Source organism: Chelonia mydas, chromosome 22 (genome assembly GCF_015237465.2).
Source record: "Chelonia mydas isolate rCheMyd1 chromosome 22, rCheMyd1.pri.v2, whole genome shotgun sequence".
NCBI classification, from domain to species: domain Eukaryota; kingdom Metazoa; phylum Chordata; order Testudines; family Cheloniidae; genus Chelonia; species Chelonia mydas.
In genome coordinates, this window is record NC_051262.2 from 6,591,589 (window position 1) to 6,612,012 (window position 20,424).

Here is a 20,424-nt window from a genome sequence, read left to right on the forward strand (position 1 = left end):
CACTTCCATGCAATAGCCTTCCTACAATAGCTCTTGTATACAGTATAACCTGCTGTATTTAAGCCAAACATTAGAACTAAGCTCTCCTGGGGCAGAGGTTAGAGCTAGATCGTTGTACTATAAAAATCCCTGATTGTATCTGTCACTGCCAGTTAGAGGGGTGGGTGGAGGGCTGGCAGCCAGAATGGCTTGGCCAGCTTGCTTTAGAAGACTTATCTTTTCCATAACTGCTGTTCTTTGAGATATGGAATAGACATGAGCAACACATTAGTGAGTGCGCTTGCCCCATGCAGCGCTGCCGGAAGTTTTTCCCCTTAGCAGTGTCTCTAGGGGACCAGCTCTGGCACCCTCTGGAGTGGTGCCACTGGTCCCCCCCGGTTACTTCTTGCTGGAAACTCTGACAGTGGGGAAGGAGGCTGAAGCCCCATGGATTCCAGGTGCACACACCCCTAATATGGAATGGACATAAGCAAGCCCTCCCAGAAGAACAGTGTAGTTCTGACACTTCTGAGGGAGCATGCCAGCATCAGCCTGTAGCCAGGGAATGAATTTGGCATTTCAGAACTAGCTAACTTGGAATGCATTTTGGAAACAATCTGAACATGAACAGAAGCCATGGCTCAGACATTGGAGTACCTGGTTTGTTAGACAGCTGCAGCCTGAAGAGAGACAGCTATAAAGTAGCCCTCACTGTAGGTTTACATCACTATTGTCCCCTTCCCTTTACAAAGGTTAGCAGGGCTGAGTGCACTATGAATGTTCTTTGTGGTAGTGCAGGAAGAATACTTCCCCCTCAGTAACAGTGAGCAGCAGTCCTTTCATTCAAGGACTAACTATGAACTGAGTTGTAGGTGTGCAAAAAAGGGAAAAACGCCCCTGGGCTTTGACAAGGGCAAGGAGGGAAAAGACAAGATCCCGAACGCCCATGAATAAAGAAAGAAATCGATCTGGAAGTTAAAGTGTTTATTGATGTGTTTAAATTTTGTACATTCCCCACAGACCACATTAAGGAGTTTGCAGGTTAAGTTAAATCTGTGCATAGTGGGAAGAGACACGGAAGGGGGGGAGGGGAGGGGAGGGGGAGGAAAGAAAACAAAGTCACAGGAAAATAGAAAAAATACACCACAGGTTACCAGAACCTCCAGATTTAAAAAAGCCATGAGCATGAACATCAACTATACAAGCATTACAAAGACATGATGGTGAATGGAACACCGTACCCCTCCCTCCCCCTGCTCTCCTCAGGGTCTGTGCATCCAGTTTTCTGTAAAATAGGCAGTATCCATTTCCTATCTCTCTCCCACATCCCCAACTTGAAGTAAAATCCCATGTTATTCAGCTCCCCAAATGCTCGATTATTGCAAGGCTTGGGCATTCTGAGCATGCACACAACTCCAGAACAGCCCAGCCTCATTAGAAAGAGATGCAGAGCTCCAAAACCTCCATTCGGAGACTACTTACCATGTGGTAGGGGGAGGGTGGATTGGAGAAAGTTACAAAGTAGTAGCAACAGGGCACAGCTAATGCCAGATGGGCACTGAAGGAGGCTGGTTAGAGGATCAGAAGGCGGGATTTAAATTCAATATCAAAGACTTCCAACTGTAGAGCAAGACTGAATTCAGAAGATCAGGGGAATGTGCAGACTCCAGAACAACCATGTTCTAACATTCCACTAGAATGGCTATAAACAAAGATGCTAGAAGCCTTTTAACTCCTTGCCTCCAGGGAGTCTAGATTCCTAGAAACCACACCACTATGCTGCAGAAGTGCACAGATCACTGGCAGGCAGCAGGGGATTTTTATAAAGCTGTTCGTTAATCTTTTTGAATTGCACCCTTAGTTATGTTCTCACAGCTCCTAACCCTATTTAATCTCTTTGCAACTTCTGGCAAAATTCACTTTAAAAAAAAAGAATACTGCTTTATATATAAAAGCCAAAATGACCAAAGAGCCACAAGTGTCTTCTTTATACAATGTGGCTGGTACAAATGACCTTCAATATACAAGTGGTCTATCAGAAATAAAAATCAACATTTCCCATTTATATATATATAGCGCTTGTATCAGACGACAACACAACAGAACTGGGATTTTCAGATTAATTTTTTAAAAAAGAAAAACTACATCTCAGTCAAATATCTGCAATAGATCCATTTGTCCCATTTAAGAAGATTTATATATCATATATTGTTATATTATCATTTCTTCACCCATTTAAAAGAATGGAAATTGCAACTCTACAGTAGTAATTATAGTCTTAATGATCCAGGAGTTCTGAATGTAAGATGAAGTCCCCTTGAAGCAACTGTTGGTCAGGAGTCGATCCAAAACACTGGACCATTTTGGCCCTCCCTGCCCTGCCCCTTTGCCGGTCAGGGCTGCTGCATTTTCAGATCCTTTAAATCTGCATCTGCTCCAGGTATTTGTAAGTTGGGTTCTCATAGCCATGGTTCTGCATCTTGTTCAGATGCCGCTCCTCTGGGGTAAGCATTGGGTCAACCTTAAAGAGAGACCGGACAGTTACCAAACTCAATGGAGTCCCCACAGCAATTTGCAGGTCTAACTTCTTCGCAACTATGGTTGTTGGGAAGGTGCTAGAACCTCAGGTGGCAAGATGCAACAAATACCATCAGCCACTGGAGGCAGCTTGTTGTTTATTCCCTGGCAAGTGGTGTGGTAGCTGAAAAATTCAGAAGCTGTCTGGCTCCCAAGGCCTTCTCTTGCCTGCCCTCTGCCCCACATCAGACTGAGCAGTGGATAGAGAAGAATGTTTCTTTAGGACACTTAAACAGCATGGTACAAATATGACCCTCACACTGAATGTGAAACAGATCATGTCTCTTTACATGCTGGGGGAAGAGGTAAAGCGGCCCAGCTGCACTAAGTCACCATTACAGCTTGGATAAAAATCAAGTTGCTGCTGCCTCCCAGCTCCATGCACTCTAATAGCTGCTACGTTATGTGGAGGGTGAATTACTATCGATCAGACCTGCTTATTCCCTTGCTCAAGATTTAGGCTTGAAAGCTCATTTAATGCCAAATCCCATCTTCAGACAGACACGGATGCCTAACTGAATTCTGTGTGATTAGTGAAGACCACTGTTAAGTGGCAGATCCCAGCATGAGACACTAATGAAAAACTACCTGCATGCTAATACATAAGCCAAAACCCTGTAGGAGCCGAGATGCTTAAATCTGAGGATAATGCACAAACGGGTGTCAGCATCATAAACTCACTCAACGCTAACCATTACCCTGCTCAGTTAGTATAGCAGAAGCTGTGTCTCACCTCCACAATCCCATGGCTGATGGTCCCATACTGCCTCTTCCTTAGCATCACCAAGCTGATTACTATAACTGTGGCTATGGCAACTGCAATCACCAAGAGACCGATGAGCGCACTGCTGCTCAAACTGAAGTCCTCACGAAGGGAACTATCATTATCCTGCAGAGAAGGGGGGGGAGGAGGGGGGAAGAGAAGGAGATACTTAAATGCAACCCTAGGAGGTAGCCACCAATAAGGTCTTAAGCCATCTGTGATATGAAGACATGAGCGATTATGCTTGGCACCCTGAATATTTAACATGTCCCTGCCTGGCAAAAAGGGAATCTAACAAATGGTTTCCCACAAGATGCTGACCCATGCTGCTTACGGGTCCCACAAGGCATTTTTAAGCAAGTCAGTGTCATTCTCTTTATTGGTAGCTACTTAGAACTGTAGTTCTAGGGAAGAAATCAGAGCAATGCCACTCCCTGCAAGGTGTCAGCAGGGTTCCGCCATTCCCAAAACTTTAGAGACAGCTCAGAGTAAGTGGACACACAGAAACACCAGACGCTGAAATTAATTTTAGGACTCACTAACTGCTAAGTCCCTTTTTTGGGTGGCCACATACATACCGGCTCATCCACCAGTCCACCGACTCGCTCTGCATTGAAAATCATTTCCTTCACATCAAGGGTTTCATCAATTACCTGAAAACAGTCACGAAGGCATTTTATACAAGGAGCCAGGAACAACAGGCACAGGATCTCATGGCTGGAGAAGAGACCTTTCCTGCACAATGCAGCAGAGTGCTTCGGCGGGGTCAGCCACTCAACTTTGCTAGATGCCCACCACCTTCTCACCCTCTCATAAGAAGGGGATAGCCATCAGCCATTTACAGCCACTGTGCCAGCATCACAACATGCAGGAATAATTGACTGAGGCCAAGCTGAGACTATCTCAAGGACCTTGGTTCAACTGCAGACATTTGCTTTGGGCACTTCAGCTGTGTTACATAAATCGATCATCTTGGCTTTAAAATGAATTTGGAAGTCAAACCCCAGTGTTGATTTTACCCAAGAAGGAGGGCAAGGTGGCTGCAACTAGAATTCAACTCATTCATGCCACTGAAGACAGAACCAATACCAACAGTAAACAGTGTATGCACCATGTCACTGTCACTGGCTTTCAGTTTATGTGGTCAGCAAAGCTTGTTAAACCACTGAAAAACCTCGCCAAAACCATCAGCTGCTTAGTAGATGTGGTCTTATTGTAGAGGTGGAGCAGAACAGCACTCAGGGCATTTGATGTGGTCTGAAGACAGGCTGCTGCCTAACAAAGGTGGGTTTTCAGCAGGTTTCATTGCCTATCGAAGAGCTCTGCTTTCTATCTAGGGAAGCCATTTCTAAACCAGACACTTCAACAAGTCATTCTACAACTGGGGGCTCTGGATCTCCCCCTTCCCTTGTCCTCCCACACTTGCAGCACTAAACAGTATTAGGAAATTATGTTAGTCAGAAAACCAACTCCCCTGCACCATATGGATAATGAAAACACTGACATTCCATGAGCAGGAAAAAGGCATGGAAATAAGCCACTAATGTTAATTAGTCTCCAAGTCAGGTTGTGCTTTACAAAATACAGGCAGAGGGCTTACCACATTCTCATCCACTTTGTTCTTGCTGTTAATCACTTTCTCTTCAGCCCCAATCAGTCCATCCAGATCAGCCATGCCAGAACCTACACCAAAAAGGTTAAGTGTTACATTAGATGTAGGCAGACACCATTCATCAGACCTTAGCAGCAACTAGGAAAGATTGCCTACTCTCCGAAGTGCTGTCACTGCGAGTGAGATTCAGAGAGCAGGCTGCCAATTACTATCCCCTCTTCATACTATGCTTCAGGAGGGGGAGCTGGTGCTAAGCTACAGTGAAACGATTTGGGGGTTTCCTGGTTGATGAAGACAAATGCAGTGGGTGTGACTGGAGGGGAGAGGATGCACAAAAAGGTGTTGAGTGTAAATCCACAACTATTCTGCTACAAAAACCCTGTTATGGCAACAAATAAAGGGAGCGGAGAAGAACATTGCTGGATCACCATGACTCCAGGACGGTAGAACATCCCCTCCTCTCCATTAACAGTGCACAGGGAGCACTTTACACAACAGCATGGTCAGCACCATCTCTGTCAAGATCAAGCACATCAGCAAGTGCCTCAGGAACAGGAGTTGCAAGGTCACCCAGCACAGCTCTGTAATGAGCTGTTGTCCCATCACTGGCACAGGCCCAAAAGCAATCAATCCCAGAGAAAGGTGGGAGAAAATAAGCTAGTCCTTGAATCAGAGTATCACTCATCCATGACTAGGCTGAAATCTAGTGTGGGCTGCAAAGGAGAACATCAACTAACAACAGGCTGCTCTGCATAAACAGTTTGATCTGGAGCTTTTATAAATAGATCAGAACAGAAAAGGCTGATGCAACACAACTTAGGTCTGCAGCTAACAACTTAGGAGATGGCAAGCATCAAATATCAGGGTATGCAAAACAAGTGTCCTTCACAACACCTATGACAAAGCAAAGGGGACAAAGGGGCTGCAATCCAAACTCAGCTGAGCCTCCAGCTTCAGAGCGGGGCATGTGGGGAAAATATTACATACAGCACTTAATACAGTACTTCTAAATGATTGAACACACCTCTGGGCAGTTGCTGAGCTTGCAGCCTGGCTAATGCATTATATTAGCTGTTGCTGGAGTTGTTGCAAGTTCTCTGATGAGGGGGAGGAAAGGAGAGTTGGCTCCAGGGCAAGCCTTCACCATGACAGCTTTTATTGCCTGAAAATGCCAAGGAAACGAATGTCTCACTCCAGCTCCGCCAGGAAGGAGCTGCTGGGGTTTTATTGCTTCCCCTTCCCCATATGCTTTTTGGAGACATTCAGTTTCTAGGCACAACCACAGCTGCCTGTCACTTCCCAGCGCTGCATAGGTGGGTCACTTTACTGTGAAAGTGAATGGTTCAGAGTTTCTGGAGATACTAACTGAAAGTGTTTCTAGAGAACTGTCTTGTCAACCCTGGCCTGTGGCTGTTTGCCCAGTTTTAAGGAGCCAACATAGCTGTCTCTAAGCTGGGAATTCAGCTGCTGTGACAAGTATTGCCATTTGGTATAGTGCTGTGCACTGTTCAATAGCCCAAGCTTCTTGAAGCTCAGAGATACAGCTGATTAGATTATATACATCCCTGGAAAACAGCAGCTTTTTATGGAATATCCTGAAAGAGGGAGAATGTAGGGCCTGATCCTCTGCCCCTGAAGTCAGTGGGAGCTTTGCTGTTTACTTAAATGGGAAAAGATCAGCCTGTTCCTCACTTCTTGAATTCAATGTGAAAGTACAATGTCCACATTCAGTCAGCTGCCAATTGTTCCAGACCACGAATGGAGCTCACTTCAGTTGCAGTTAAACAAATATTCAAAAGTGCAACGAGTTGCAGGCTATCCAGCCTCTGGACTACAACAGTGACTTGTGTGGTTATTAAACAGTTATAAAAAAAGTTCTCACCTTGGGAAATTTTGGAGCAAATTTAGAATCAAAAGCAGGTTGAAGCAAATGGGATCCCTTCCAGCATGCTACATGAGCACGACTAAATAGCAAGGGTCTTCATATACAAACGTTACTACAAGACTTGCCTTCTCCTAGAGAAGGCACACTCAGACTAGTAGACAAGCCAGGTCTGATTCTACAGTATTTAACAAAGGATTTGACAAATTAAAGCAATTTGTTTACTGTCAGTTCTCCACCTCCCAGTCAATCCCCCTTCAGCCAGAGTCCTTTGCTGCATGAATTAAGCAAGAGCTAGCAATGTTGGTACACCTAAAAGCAGAAATAGATGAACACTGAGAACTAGCACAGTACAAAGACATTCTAGATGTTAAAAAGGGAAGATGTAAAGGATACTATAAAGCAGAGTGAATGAATGAATCATTTGCCTGCATGATACTAGGTCCCACTAGATACATGCCCTGTTGGGTATTGTCTGAGTGCCAGAGCGAATCCTCACCCTCTCTCCAGAGTTGCTCACTCCTGTGTTAGTGCGGTCACCAGGTAGGAGGTACAGACACTACAGTACATGAAACTGTATTTGGATTTACCTTCTGTGCTGTCAAATTTCTCTGAACCAGTGCTAAACACCTCTCAAAATAAGATGGTGAGAACTGCTACACAATTCCCAAGGGGACTGCTGAACCTAAATTGCTTTTGGGGGCAAACTAACTAATTATGCATTCCTAGAATTCCTGTGATAGGCTGGAAAAAGGTCACTGATGCAATAAAACTAACCTGTTTCTTTAGCAAAACAGGGCATGGCTAAGTCAGCCCTGGTCATCTACACAGAGCAGGAAGGTGAAAAGAAGGTGAGATTGAGAAACTAAAAATGAAGCTACCAAACACTGTAAAGGTAGGGGAGTGATGGGAGACACTGAGGGAGCAGCTTAGAACCAACCTTTCTTCATTGGATGGTACAAATCCGGCTGAGGATCTAGCAGGAGGGAAAACAAAAACAAAAATAGCAGAAAAAGGAGATTAAGAGAGAAAGGAAAAAAGGCTTCTGCGTGATTTCTGACTGACCCTGGATAAAGCTTTTATTTTACAGCTTTGTTATAGCTTAGTCTGTTCAGGCATTTTAAAAAATATATTAAAAAGCCACACAAATGCCAGCTGTCAACACCCTTTGATTAAAAAGACTCCCCCACAGCAGTTTTTGGTAACAAAGTTCAATGTTACACTGGAGCATTTTGGTTAGAGAAAGAATTCCAGAATCAAGCAGCACCAAAAAAAATTAGCATACCCTGCAAAGGGAAATAAAATTCCGGAAATGGCCAACAGCATCAAAATCAAGGACAAACTAAGATGGCTATTAGGGATTGCAGATTACTAGCTGCACTGGCTCTGTCCCAAACCAGTAGAGCATCTTCTGATGAGATGGACAGCTTAGGTTTTATGTCACACAGGCAGCTTTGACAGTAGTGCTCTCATGGGAAATTCTGCAGCAAATGCTTCAGCCCTGAAAGTCCACAGAGGGATAGAGCACACTGTATTGCATGGGCTTTGATGTCCGTTTAAGCTGAATGTGTTCAGGTTCCCTAAAACAAATGCACACTTTTGGCTCTACGTACCTTCGTTTCCAGGCAAGGCTGGGAAGGTCTTCACCTGGAATGGACGGAAAGGTTTGCCCTCCTGGAGGGGTATCTCTTCACTTTCCTCAGAGCTGACTCGGACATCTACCTGGGACTCTGAGATGGAGGATGTGAATTGGTCCATGTCAGTACGCTGCTCCTGAAGCAGTTCATCTGTAAGGGTGAACAAGCAGCCAGGGAGAAGAGTAAGAGGAGGAAGAAACTGTTTCCTATACTGCATGTGGTTGCTAGAACTCCTCATTGCTTCAAGAATAACAATTTTTGCTCCTCAGAATGCAGTAGTGCCATCTGGTTGTCTTTTATAGGGACAGGGACACAGACACACAGAGACTCTAGTTTGAAGAGGCTGCAACATGAACGTCTGCAGTGGGAAACTAATACTTCGTAGCCTCTCTCAAAGAATGTTCAAATCATCATCTTCTGTATGGCCAGGGTTTTAGAAAGGCAATAACTTACTCCTTGCCCTATAGAAAACTCCTGCTATTTTGGTAATGTGCTGTGTAACAGCAGCATGCAGCTGGTCCTTGAAGCTACAATACACCAGAACTAGGATTATAGCTCAGCCAGCTAACGATTTGTTCTTTAGACCATGCCAATTTGTGTCCCTTTGTTTCAAGACCTTGCATTGTTTAAGGATTAGAATTCTCCTACAATGTCTACCTAGATTCTCATATTGGTACCCATCAGTGTAGTAGCCGAGTGCTTATGGAAGAGTGGTAGACTTCGAATAAAAAGGGATCAAATATAGACAGTCGGCTGGGGGGAGAAAGTGGGGTGCATGATCCTTTAAATGTAGTCGGTGTGGGGCAGCGGGGGAAGCTGGTCTTCCTGTGGGTTGTCAGACTTGAGACCTGTGTTAAGTCTGAAGGAGGATCTCCATCCTGGGCCGTCAATAAAGACACTGGCTAGAGGAGGTGGTACAATCTGAACCAAGAGACATTTGTGACAAGGAGTGTATGGTGGAGGTGAATGAGACAGTCTGACACTCCAATATAGGGCAGGGATCCGCTTGTACTCACTAATCTCCTTTTTACCCCAGGGCAGGGAAGAAAGGAGGCTTGAGAGTTACTGTGAAATTGTTGTAGCCTTTTATAGCTTCACAGTTTAAAGCCAAAAGGGACCTTTACAACAGCTAGTCTCCTATATAGCACAGGACAGAGAATTTTTACCATTCAATGCCGGCATTAGCCAAATCATTTGTAGTTGAACTAGAGCCTAGAATCGGAACTGGAAGGGACCTCGAGAGGTCATCTAGTCCAGACCCCTGCACTCTTGGCAGGGCTAAGTATTATCTCGACCATCCCTGACAGGTGTTTGTCCAACCTGCTCTTAAAGATCCCCAGTGATGGAGATTCCACCACCACCTCCCTAGACATTTATTCCAGTGCTTAACCACCCTGACAGGAAGTTTTTCCTAATGCCCAATCTAAACCACCCTTGCTGCCATTTAAGTCCATTGCTTCTTGTCCTAGCCTCAGAGGTTAACAATTTTTCTCTGTCCTCCTTGTAACAACCTTTTATGTACTTGAAAACTTATGTCCCCTCTCAGTCTTCTTCAGACTAAAAACAAACCCAGTTTTTTCAATCTTCCCTCATAGGTCATGTCTTCTAGACCTTTAATCATTTTTGTTGCTCTTCTCCGGACTTTCTCCAATTTGTCTACATCTTTCCTGAAATGTGGTGCCCAGCACTGGACACAATACTCCAGTTGAGGCCTAATCAGTGCCTTGTAGTGTCTTGCTTACAATACTCCTGCTAATACATCCCAGAATGAGGTTTGCTTTTTTTGCAACAGCGTTACACTGTTGACTCATTTAGCTTGTGATCCACTCTGACCCCCAGATCCCCTTTCTGCAGTACTCCTTCCTAGGCGGTCATTTCCCACTTTGTTCCTTCCCAAGTAGAGTACTTCGCATTTGTCCTTATTCAATTTCATCCTATTTACTTCAGACTATTTCTCCAGATCATTTTGAATTTTAATCCTATCCTCCAAAGGACTTGCAACCCCTCCATCTTGGTATCGTCCGCAAACTTTATAAGTGTACTCTCTATGCCGTTATCTAAATCATTGATGAAGATATTGAACAGAACAGGACCCAGAACTGATCCCTGCGGGACCCTACTTGTTATGCCCTTCCTGCATGACTGTGAACCACTGATAGCTATTCTCTCTCTGGGAACGATTTTCCAACCAGTTATGCACCCAACCTTATAGTAGCTCTAGATTCTATTTCCGAGTTTGCTTATGAGGAGGTCATGTGAGACCGTATGAAAAGCCTTACTGAAGTCAAGATATACCACATCTACTGCTTCCCCCCATATGTCCACAAAGCTTTTTACCCTGTCAAAGAAAGCTATGAGGTTGGTTTGACAGGATTTGTTTTTGACAAATCCATGCTGACTGTTACTTATCACCTTATCTTCTAGGTGTTTGCAAATTGATTGCTTAATTATTTGCTCCATTACCTTTCTGGGTACAGAAGGTAAGCTGACTGGTCTGTAATTCCCTGCGTTGTCCTTATTTCCCTTTGTACAGATGGGCACTATATTTACCCTTTTCCAGTCTTCTGGAATGTCTCTCATCTTCCATGACTTTTCAAAGATAATTGCTAATGGCTCAGATATGTCCTCAGTCAGCTCCTTGAGTATTCTAGGATGCATTTCATCAGGCCCTGGTGATTTGAATCTCAGACAGTCTCACTTTGGCCTGAGAAATGTGGCCTTGGTGGGGTTTTTTTTTTGAGCTGTCCTAGTTTATCAGCACCAGCATAGAGAAGTACTAACCGATCTCATCCTGGATTTCTTCAGCCACGTACGGTACCTTGTAGAGCAGAGATAGGCTTTGATTCATCCTCTCCTCAATCACATGGAGATGTGTCATCACCTGACAACACAAAAGGGCCAGTTTAAGAACCACAGAAGGTAATGCATCTGTAGTATCATCATCTTACAGAAACAGGAGCACAGAGTTTGCCCTAAGATCACAGTCCACTGGTACATCATCAAGTCAGATTCCCAACTGTGGCACTGGCTTATATCATGCTCCACAGGAAGGCAGCCTCCACATAAAGCAACAAGCCATTTGCACATTGCAGCAGGGGCCAGGGAGGAATCCTACTTCCTACAGCAATCAGTTTTTTCTCAGAAGCATACAAATTGATGCTTCTGACAGACATTAACTATGGTCAATATTCAATACTGTTTCATGTAACCGCAGACAAGTAGTAAATTGAAAATCCTGCCTCCCTTTGGCAGTGGAGACCTCTAAGTGTGCCAAGGTGTACAGGGCAGGGCCCCTGGTCTAACAGACTGCACGTGAGTGAAGACCCAAAGGATGGCAAGAATGTTTACAAGCCAAACAAAAAGCATGGTTTTGGCAATACAATGCTGAGTCTACACAGAGCTTCTGGGCAGAACAGGGTCTTAGTCACGCTGCTGCTTTACAAGCCACAAAACTACCATGGTTTATACTTTGTTCTAGTGGAATTCTGGGCTCCCCTCATCACCCACATAATAGATCTATTAGTAAGTGTAAGTTAAGAGACAGCACATGTTGCTCAGTAAGCCCAATTTTCAAACAAGGACATCTAAATTAGGACACAGGGCATTTTATGCACTTCTCAACCCAATACACCACATGCCTATATGCAGCAGTTCACTGCCCTCATTTGAAAATTGGGTCACATTGTACACAGCCTCAATTCACCCATTAGGCTCATGTTAAATTTAACATTAACTCCACACTTCACCCACAGAGGGTGCTACATGATCAGGGATCACGTGGCCTAGAGAGACCATTAATATGGATGGCCAAATGTTGAAGAAAATTAATGAGTTGAATGGACCTGCTTTTAGTCAGAAGTGACTCTGACCTTTAAAAGCTAGGATGAAAGCAATTTAATTTTACATGTGGCCACCTGTCAATCAAGCAAATCGACTGAGAAGCTTAAAGTGCATTGAAAAGTAAAGCGAATTCAAATTGAACTGTACTATCACATTCCTCACATGTCAATTTGTTGACACTGAAGCCTTCAGAATGAATTAAGGGCTGTTTAGGTCTTAGCTTAAGCTTACAGTTCACATACCCCACTGTGGGGTTTTGGCAGCACAAGAACAAAGGAGTTGGGGGGGGTGTATTTGATATACGGGGCTGTCTCCGACGAGAGTACTGGATATTCTTCATTAGGAGACAGCTCCCAGTCACTGAGCATTGTATTTACTACAGAACCCTGTCTAATGTGTGTAAACCAACAGACAGGGAACAGTTTGACGCAGAAAGTTCTAAAGACAAAAGTTCAGAGTCCATCACCAGCACCTCAAGTCAACCTGAAGTTCGTGAAACCAGATACCCAAAGAACTCCTGCAAATGGAAACAGGATACTTCGATTAACTTCTGAATACTAACAGTAGTGCTGTGCACTGCAGTGAGGGAGATCTAGGGATAAGCCCCTGTCCTAGTCTCACTCCCAAAGCCCACAATTCTCTCTGAAATTTTGCCTTGCATTATTACAGGTAAAGCCTCAGGTTACTATTAGAGACACTAATGAAAGATACTGGTTTCTTTATTTTGTGCCTTTGAGAGCATACTGCGTCATCAGTATCACCATCTCCCCAATGCAGCCTGCTCCCTTTCATTTGTGTGGGCGTTTCACACAGCATCGGGGAGAAGAAGCCTTTTTTAGAAAGAGGAACAGCAGCATGGTCCAGTGGCTAGGGCACAGGACTGGGGCTCACGAGGCCTGGATTCCATTTTCAGTTCTACCGCTGACCTTTGGCAAGTCAGTTTCTCTCTGTGCTGGTTTCCCCCTCCCACACGTGTCTCATCTAAGCATGTGTAAGCCTTTTGAAGCAGGGACAGTCTTACTATATGCACTTACAGGATCTAGCACAATAGGGTTCTGATCTTGGCTGGGCCTTCAGTGTTACTCTAAGAAATTTTAGAATGTAAAACCACAGAAGTTAACTAAGGGCTTAAGGGCAGATATTGCATCTGAAACTACTTAATGGTTGAACTGGCCCGATATTGCGCATAATGCATGGCTAAACTGTAGACTATTCCAGGGTACTATCTGAACAGTAAGTATTTAACATTCAGGTAGGTGCTAAGGAGAACGTCTTTAGCAACAACCAGCATGCATTCAAAATGGGAAACGAGAGTTCCTCTTCAGTGCACAAAGATGTCAAGCTCCTAAGGTACTCCGCCATTTAGCACGGAGGTGGGATAGATTCCATGAAAGGCTTTTCTAGAGACTGTCTCCATGAACCACTCCTGGAGTAACAATGTTCCCTTGACAGAAACATTCTTTTGTACCTGAGATTTCATCTGTGCAGCCTTTTCTGGGTCAACTGCCAGGACATGCTGATAATGGCGGACAGTGTGCAGACGGTCCTTGTTCTCGGCACGGACATAACGCTTCAAGGCTTGGAGGATGCGGTGGGGCTGCAGAATTTAAGAAGAGTTAAAATTCAACTGGTGGCACAAAGAACAGGATCCCATCCAACAATTACACTGAAAAATATCTATCTAAAATTGTCTACTCCGTTTTAGTACTGGACAGAACATCTAATCTCCTTTTGCAGTATATGTATTGGACACAAACAGCTATGCCTGAAGTATGAAGGTAGAGAGAACTAAGTACAGTTTTCTAGACAATAAGCAGAGCACTTAATGAGTTTAGATGCTCTGCTGATAGGTCTTTGGTACCAGTTACCATGATTTGGCACAGCTTTCTAAGAGTCTGCTTTCACAGCATGCTAACCCATGCCCCCACAAGGCTCATTCCAGTCTTCCCCACCTCAGCCCATGTGGTCACCGTTCATGGCACTCTCAAATGCTCCAACACAACTCACTCGTGGTGGGTCAGCTTGTAGGGCAGCCAAGTAGTTCTCCAAGGCAATCCGACGGCGGTCATTCAACATAGCTTCCACTCGAGCCAAGTGAGTCTCCACAAGCTGCTGCTTCTCACTGGCTGCCTCTTTCTCTAGAGATTTAACCATTGCCTGGAAGTGCTGGAAAGGAGAGAAACAGAACTTGTGTAAGTTTGCTACAGCACTGTAGCAACAGAGAGGAATGAACCTAGCAAGAACACCTACTCTTGCTAATCTAATTCCTTAGAGTGTACTGAGATGGTCGCATCCCACACTCCCTGCCCAAGGCATCTAACAGTAAGGAAAGAAGGACACAGAAGACTGATTTTGACTTCAAATGTGCTGTTTAAAATGATAGTCCAATATGCCTTTCAAATGTACTTCACAACAATTTAAACTGTTCGTGGAGAAGGCAGGGAGTCTTGCAGCTAGAGCAACTGGTTTGGACTCAGATGATCCGGATCGTATTTCAGCTCTAGTACAGACTTGATTTAAGAATCCACCTATCGCTCATTTGTATAAAATGGGGATACCATCTCCTTCCCTCGCAGGGCTATTAATTTAATTTTATGAAAGGCACTAGATTTAGCATCTGTTCACCTATAGGTACTCAAAGTATTAGAGAGTGAGCTCCCTGGCAGTAGTAAACCGTTGTCAACGCTATGCATATTACCACCACGATGGACCAGAGTAGAAACACCATGTTAGGTTTCGGTATGCGCCATTAAAAACCAAGAAAAACTATTTCCCAAACTAGGAATAAAATTGGTAGAGAGAAGATATAGGCTTCAGAGAGGATTTACAAAACCATGTGAACAGACCACACTAGAGAGAGAGGCCTTAGCCTACTGTAAGAGAAACTGTAACAGCTGTCCTTAGCCTAGTGTGAGTTTACAACAGCCAACTGTCAGAAGATTCTATACCCATCACAAACCCTAGGTCTCCACTGAGATTTCATTCCTGCAAAGCAGGAGTTCAGCAGTTTGCAAGGAAGCCATTTATTTTCAGCCTCATGGGTTTTCACTAGATCTGCACAAATAGGAAGCCTGTGTCCACAGAGAACATCAGAGCCAGACTGAATAGGGCTGTGGGTTCATTTGCAAGCTCAGCTGAGCAAAACAAATGCAGGAGGTTTAGAGTTCCCTTTTGGCAGGGCTGCTGACATGCCTGATGGTCCTGCTACTTTCCTGCTAGTAGAGGGGGGGAACTGGGAGTACGTAGCACCATTTCCAGTTTTCAGACCAAAAGATGCAATTGAGTCAAGTCCTCTACTAGGTGTTCATCCAAGTAAGGGACAGACTGCTTTCCACTCACAGTGCTTTTGGCTTTGAACACTGACAAGCTATCTAGCTTACTCAGGTGAGGATAGATGTCAAGCACTGAACCTCTGGGAACAGAATCAGCTCCCCCTTTTAAGATGTCTCAACTCTTACCTGAATGAGAGTTTGCCTCTCTGCCTTAGGAAGATTCTTGGCTTGATATTCTGCTTCCTCCCATTCCTTTTTCACCTAAGCAGGCAGAGAGGAGCACAGTTCAGCAAGGCACAGAAACTTATTTCATGTACGTATTTCTGGACTAGCTCGTTTTTACATGCACACATGGTGAGATTAATACCTAGCAATGCTGTACTAGAATCAGAGGCCTAACAAGAGAGCTGTATCAGAACACCCATAATCACCGACAGCTGTTTCTAACCAACTCAGGGTCTAATCTTAGCATTTAACCCCAGAAGGGCAGGCAGTTTGTTACTCCTGCTGACTTCTGTCCAACACCTAGGAGGTATACTAAAAACAAAACAATACCCGCAAACCACAAAGCTGCATGGTCATGTTACAAAAGCAACACAGAAGGTAATTGTAAAGGGAAGTGTGGCTAGCCACTGATCTGTATAGTAGCAGACAGGCAGCAATCGTGCAGCTCAGATGAACGAGAGGTCGTGAGACACTCACCCGGTCCATGCGGTTGTGGTGTCGCACTTCCAGCTGCTCCTTTGCTTTCTGGAAGCGGGCATGCTCGTTATCATCAGCTGGGGTTTCAAAGTACACATCCACATCATCAGTGGGTACAGGAGGAGGGGGAACTGGAAAGAGAAATGAGTGGCTCAGACAATTTCTACAGTCCTGGGTTAGCCTATTGTGATAATGGTTGAAAGGGGTGGGGAAGGAGAGGCACCTTCACACCTACAGAGTTCACCCTCTGTCAAACTGTGTTGAACCACTACCTACCAGGACTTCATTTTGGTATAATTAAATTGCCAATTTGCTGCACGACAACATCAGTAAGTTACAACATTCTGAACACACACAGTAATGCACTGGGGCCACCAGCATCTGTCCAGTCTTCACATTAATTCTGAGGCAAGTGTTACCCAGCAACGGAGCTACAGTAGGACTGCAGAACACAGAACTTTCTCTTCCTTGCCATGCCAGTTTGTCTCTGCCCGAATAGGACATTTTCTGCATTAGCTGCTCACTGACAAACAGGCTCAACACAGCATCAGCAAACTCCATGATCACAACAGGGAATCCCCCACAGAATATTAAAGGAGCAACCCATTCCCATGGAGCAAGGGCTTTTACACCTCAATCCTACTTGCCCTATCAGATGCACCAAGCAGGACTAACAGGCAATGGAATGAGACAAGACAGCAACAGGAGGAGGTTCAACAAGACGACCTCAACTTGTCCAATCAATTGGAAAGCAAGGAAGTCTCCCATCTTCTTGAAGCATTCAAATTTGGCAAGAGGAGCAATTACATGGAGAATCCGGATATGAAGTCATACACCACAAAGCCCTTTCCAAATGGACCATACCAAGCATGGCAGCTACTGCATATTCAGTCACGTTCAACCTTGGATATTAGATCTTGCAGGGTGAAACGGGGGTGTGGAGAGGGTGAATGACAGAAATACTGGGTTAGCCCTTATTTTTAAATGGGACCGAATATCTCAAATCAAACTAGCCTGCCTTAAAATACAGGCAGGCAGGACCTCTGCTTAACATCGAATGTGAGACCGCAAACCTCGAACAGCACAGGCCTCATTTCATCCTGCACTTGAGCATCAGTATTGGACAGGTGATTTAGTCCCAGTGTGCACCTGAACGCACCATCTCCCAGTCCAATAGGGAAAATTATTAGGTGAAACATTGGCAAGACTGTGAAACAGACATTATTTCTGCACGTAAGTGTCATGGCCAGATACATGTTGTATCCTGGGCCTGCTCATAGCATCTCGAAATGGAGACCTCAATTTCCATTCCCAAATCCCTCTGGGACAGGACAAACTTTTGTACTAAAAAGCTCCTGACAGCCGCAGCTTTTATGTCACCACTTCAGTCAGATCAGCCCAATCTAATGCACTTGCATGAAGCTCATTTTGTAAACAGGATTATGGCTGTATAGACGGACTGCCAAGCCCCAGATAAAACAAAAAGCCTTTCAAAGGGCTTTCACAGCAGCTGAAGTGGAAGTGCTGGAGGAGTTCAACAATAAGATTAATAAGGAGGTTAAAATGTTTTTGGTAGTTTTATCATCTGCCATAAAAGCCAGCAGAAACTGATGCCAACAACCTCAAGCTATCAAATGCAAAGGATTAAATCATGTTTCATATTTCTAGTGGAGCAGAAGGTGGGAACCAGAATTCTGCATTACTTTAGCGAGGATTTTCCAAAGTGCACCAGTAAGAAAAACTTCCTACCAGAAGAATTTTGACTAAGTTCACATTGCCAGAGTGATTGGTTGAACAGATACACGATACTCTGACTGGGGAAGGCAGCTGGGTGAATGAACAAATGGAGTAATTTTATAACAAGAATAGAGATTAAAAACGTTTCCCAGTCCCTGCTACAAATCTAGAAGAGGATAATTGAGCCCTGTGTTCATTAAGTTTGCAGGCCAAGTGGGGGCTTAGGTTGGAGAGATACTTTGCATGTTGAGAAGCCAGTTTTCCCTAGCTGTAGGAAAGAACTTAAACCTAAAAATCTAGAGAAGCACAGAGACAAGAGGAGATTGCTGCTAAAGGACAGACAGAACTGCTGCAAGCACCAGAACCAACAGGACGGGCTACACATGTATCCTCACTTGACCTAGACAAGGAGGAGGAAACACCAAATGCCAGACAGGACAGTGGCTTGCTGCAAAAGGGCCAGTGGCAGGCAGGACTTACTCATCTTTTTACACACAGCCATACAATATTCCTCTGACTCAAAATTGTTCCTGTTGCCTCCGCAGCCTCCATATATAAAGCGAATGCATTTTCTCTTGTATAGGTCGAAGTACCAACGAGGCATCACAGCCCGGCAGGGACCTGTCATCGCCTCCTGGGAGCAGACAGCTGTGTGGAGACGGGTTAGAACATCAGCTAGTGAGGAGTACAGGCTTTGCTAAGCGATTTACAAGTCCCTGCTGGCTTGAGGTGAGAAATTCTGCTGCGGCACTGCTCCTTGCCTCACTCTACCACATGCTCTTGAGGGGCACTTTCGAAAGTGCCCCTCAGAGCAGGCTACCGGAGCAGCACTGCAACTGCTTTAGAGCGTGAGCAACGCACAGTCTGGGCCAACTGCTCCAGTGTCCCAACATGGAGCCTTCATCTGCAAGAGCTATTCTCTTTCAGCCAAATAGGTGGAGCAGAGCACTGAATTGGGATACAGATAAATTTCAGAGGTTGTGGGGCTACACCCCATGGGCCCTAAGGACAGAGCTGCCACTGTTTAAAATGCTTAAGATATGACGGAAAGAAAGCCTTTCAGTGCTGCGTGAGGTATTTGACAAGGAAGACATATTCCATTGCAGTTTATTTGGATGGAAGCTTGAATTCAGAGCTGCACAGGTATAAAAACAAGTGGAAAATGCAGGCTACACACATGGAACGTGTCACTGGAGGATAGCAGCAGCTGGATTTTAGAGTTTTAAAAAGCCTGGAGACTAAAGCAGGAGAATTCAAGACAACTATTACAGCTACAGCATTTTATACAGAAACGGACATCTCTGCAGTAAGCAGTCAGCACAAGTGGCTCTGTGTAGCTGCAGGATTGCAGATCTGCTGTATAGGTGAGGAACAATTTAACCATTCTGAAGAGGACTGGACTACCATTACAGCAGGCACCCTTGTTTCTTAGAAGCACTGTAGAGGGCAATAAATTGGGCATCCCTGGAACAGACACCTTTCAGAAGCTAGCCAGCTACACAGCTCACCCTGTTCCAAGCCTATTTTAACATCAGCAGATCTCTGCTAATCCCACATATACAATCAGAGTACTGTTTCAGTGAAATTATCTGCAGCACACTGGCACGTTACCAGCAAGAGTTTTACCCACAAGACACGAACTGGTAGCAGGGACTCAGTCATCAGTAGTTAATTGAATTTCACTCTTGCCCCCTCCCTCTGCAGATAGACACTCAAAATATAGGAATTTACAGCATGGAATCAACAGTTGGCAGATGCTCTGCTACAATAGCACCTGCTCCTGACAAGAGCTACAGCAAATATTTAGATAAAGAGGTGTGCTTGGTTGGACTGGGTTCAGTTTCTCAAGGAAGAGAAGGATTTCATGCAGCGGCTGGATTGCTTAAACTAGAGCAGGAAAGGAAGCATCTACTGGAAACATCTTGTTTAAGGTAAAGGGGCCAGATTCTGAGCTGGTGTAAATCAGTGTAGCTCCATTATTCTCAAAGTTTACACCAAGTGAGACCCTGGCCCAACAGTCTGAGTTTTCTGGAATCCATGTTAGAGAAAAGACAAATCAAAGTGGGCTACTCAAACCTAAGGAGATATTCCAGTCAGCCGAGTGCCCCAAGCTGGTCTATAGCCTCTCCTAAAATTAGGCTATGCAAGTACTGTTTCCTGACTCAACACTGCACCTGGGTGGAGGTACTTGTTTATATGCCAACCACTGGGCTTTCTGCCAACAAGACAACTAACAACTGGCAACGTATGTGCCATGCTCTAGAGAGTTAGTGTCACCTTCAACATACGAAACATAAGCATCAGCTTTTCTTTGATGATAGATTTGGCAATTAAGGCCTCTGCAGTGGAATCTGTTGGATGGATCGAAAGCACTATCACCGATGCAGTGGTTACAAGATCAACTGGACAGCTAGCCTGAGGGA

At 44.6% G+C, this 20,424-nt stretch overlaps 1 protein-coding gene across 10 annotated transcripts in view; it reads right to left on the reverse strand.

The window, feature by feature from the left end:
* Positions 1 to 948: 948 nt before the first annotated feature.
* The window catches only part of APLP2 (amyloid beta precursor like protein 2), a 101,127-nt gene continuing 81,651 nt past the window's right edge, over positions 949 to 20,424 (reverse strand). For 2 of the 10 annotated variants that reach the window (XM_043534033.1, XM_037882104.2), the window contains exons 7-17: positions 16,265 to 16,395; positions 15,749 to 15,823; positions 14,298 to 14,456; positions 13,759 to 13,887; positions 11,232 to 11,331; positions 8,427 to 8,600; positions 7,754 to 7,789; positions 4,920 to 5,002; positions 3,898 to 3,972; positions 3,290 to 3,445; positions 949 to 2,500 (exon numbers count right to left, since the gene is read on the reverse strand). In XM_043534033.1, coding sequence (XP_043389968.1) covers positions 2,399 to 2,500; positions 3,290 to 3,445; positions 3,898 to 3,972; positions 4,920 to 5,002; positions 7,754 to 7,789; positions 8,427 to 8,600; positions 11,232 to 11,331; positions 13,759 to 13,887; positions 14,298 to 14,456; positions 15,749 to 15,823; positions 16,265 to 16,395 — 1,220 coding nt within the window. In that variant the 3' untranslated portion in view covers positions 949 to 2,398. Of the gene's footprint in view, positions 2,501 to 3,289; positions 3,446 to 3,896; positions 3,973 to 4,919; positions 5,003 to 7,753; positions 7,790 to 8,426; positions 8,601 to 11,231; positions 11,332 to 13,758; positions 13,888 to 14,297; positions 14,457 to 15,748; positions 15,824 to 16,264; positions 16,396 to 18,481; positions 18,650 to 20,424 lie in introns of all 10 variants that reach the window. The other 8 variants (XM_037882102.2, XM_043534028.1, XM_037882103.2 and 5 more) reach the window with 8 other exon arrangements.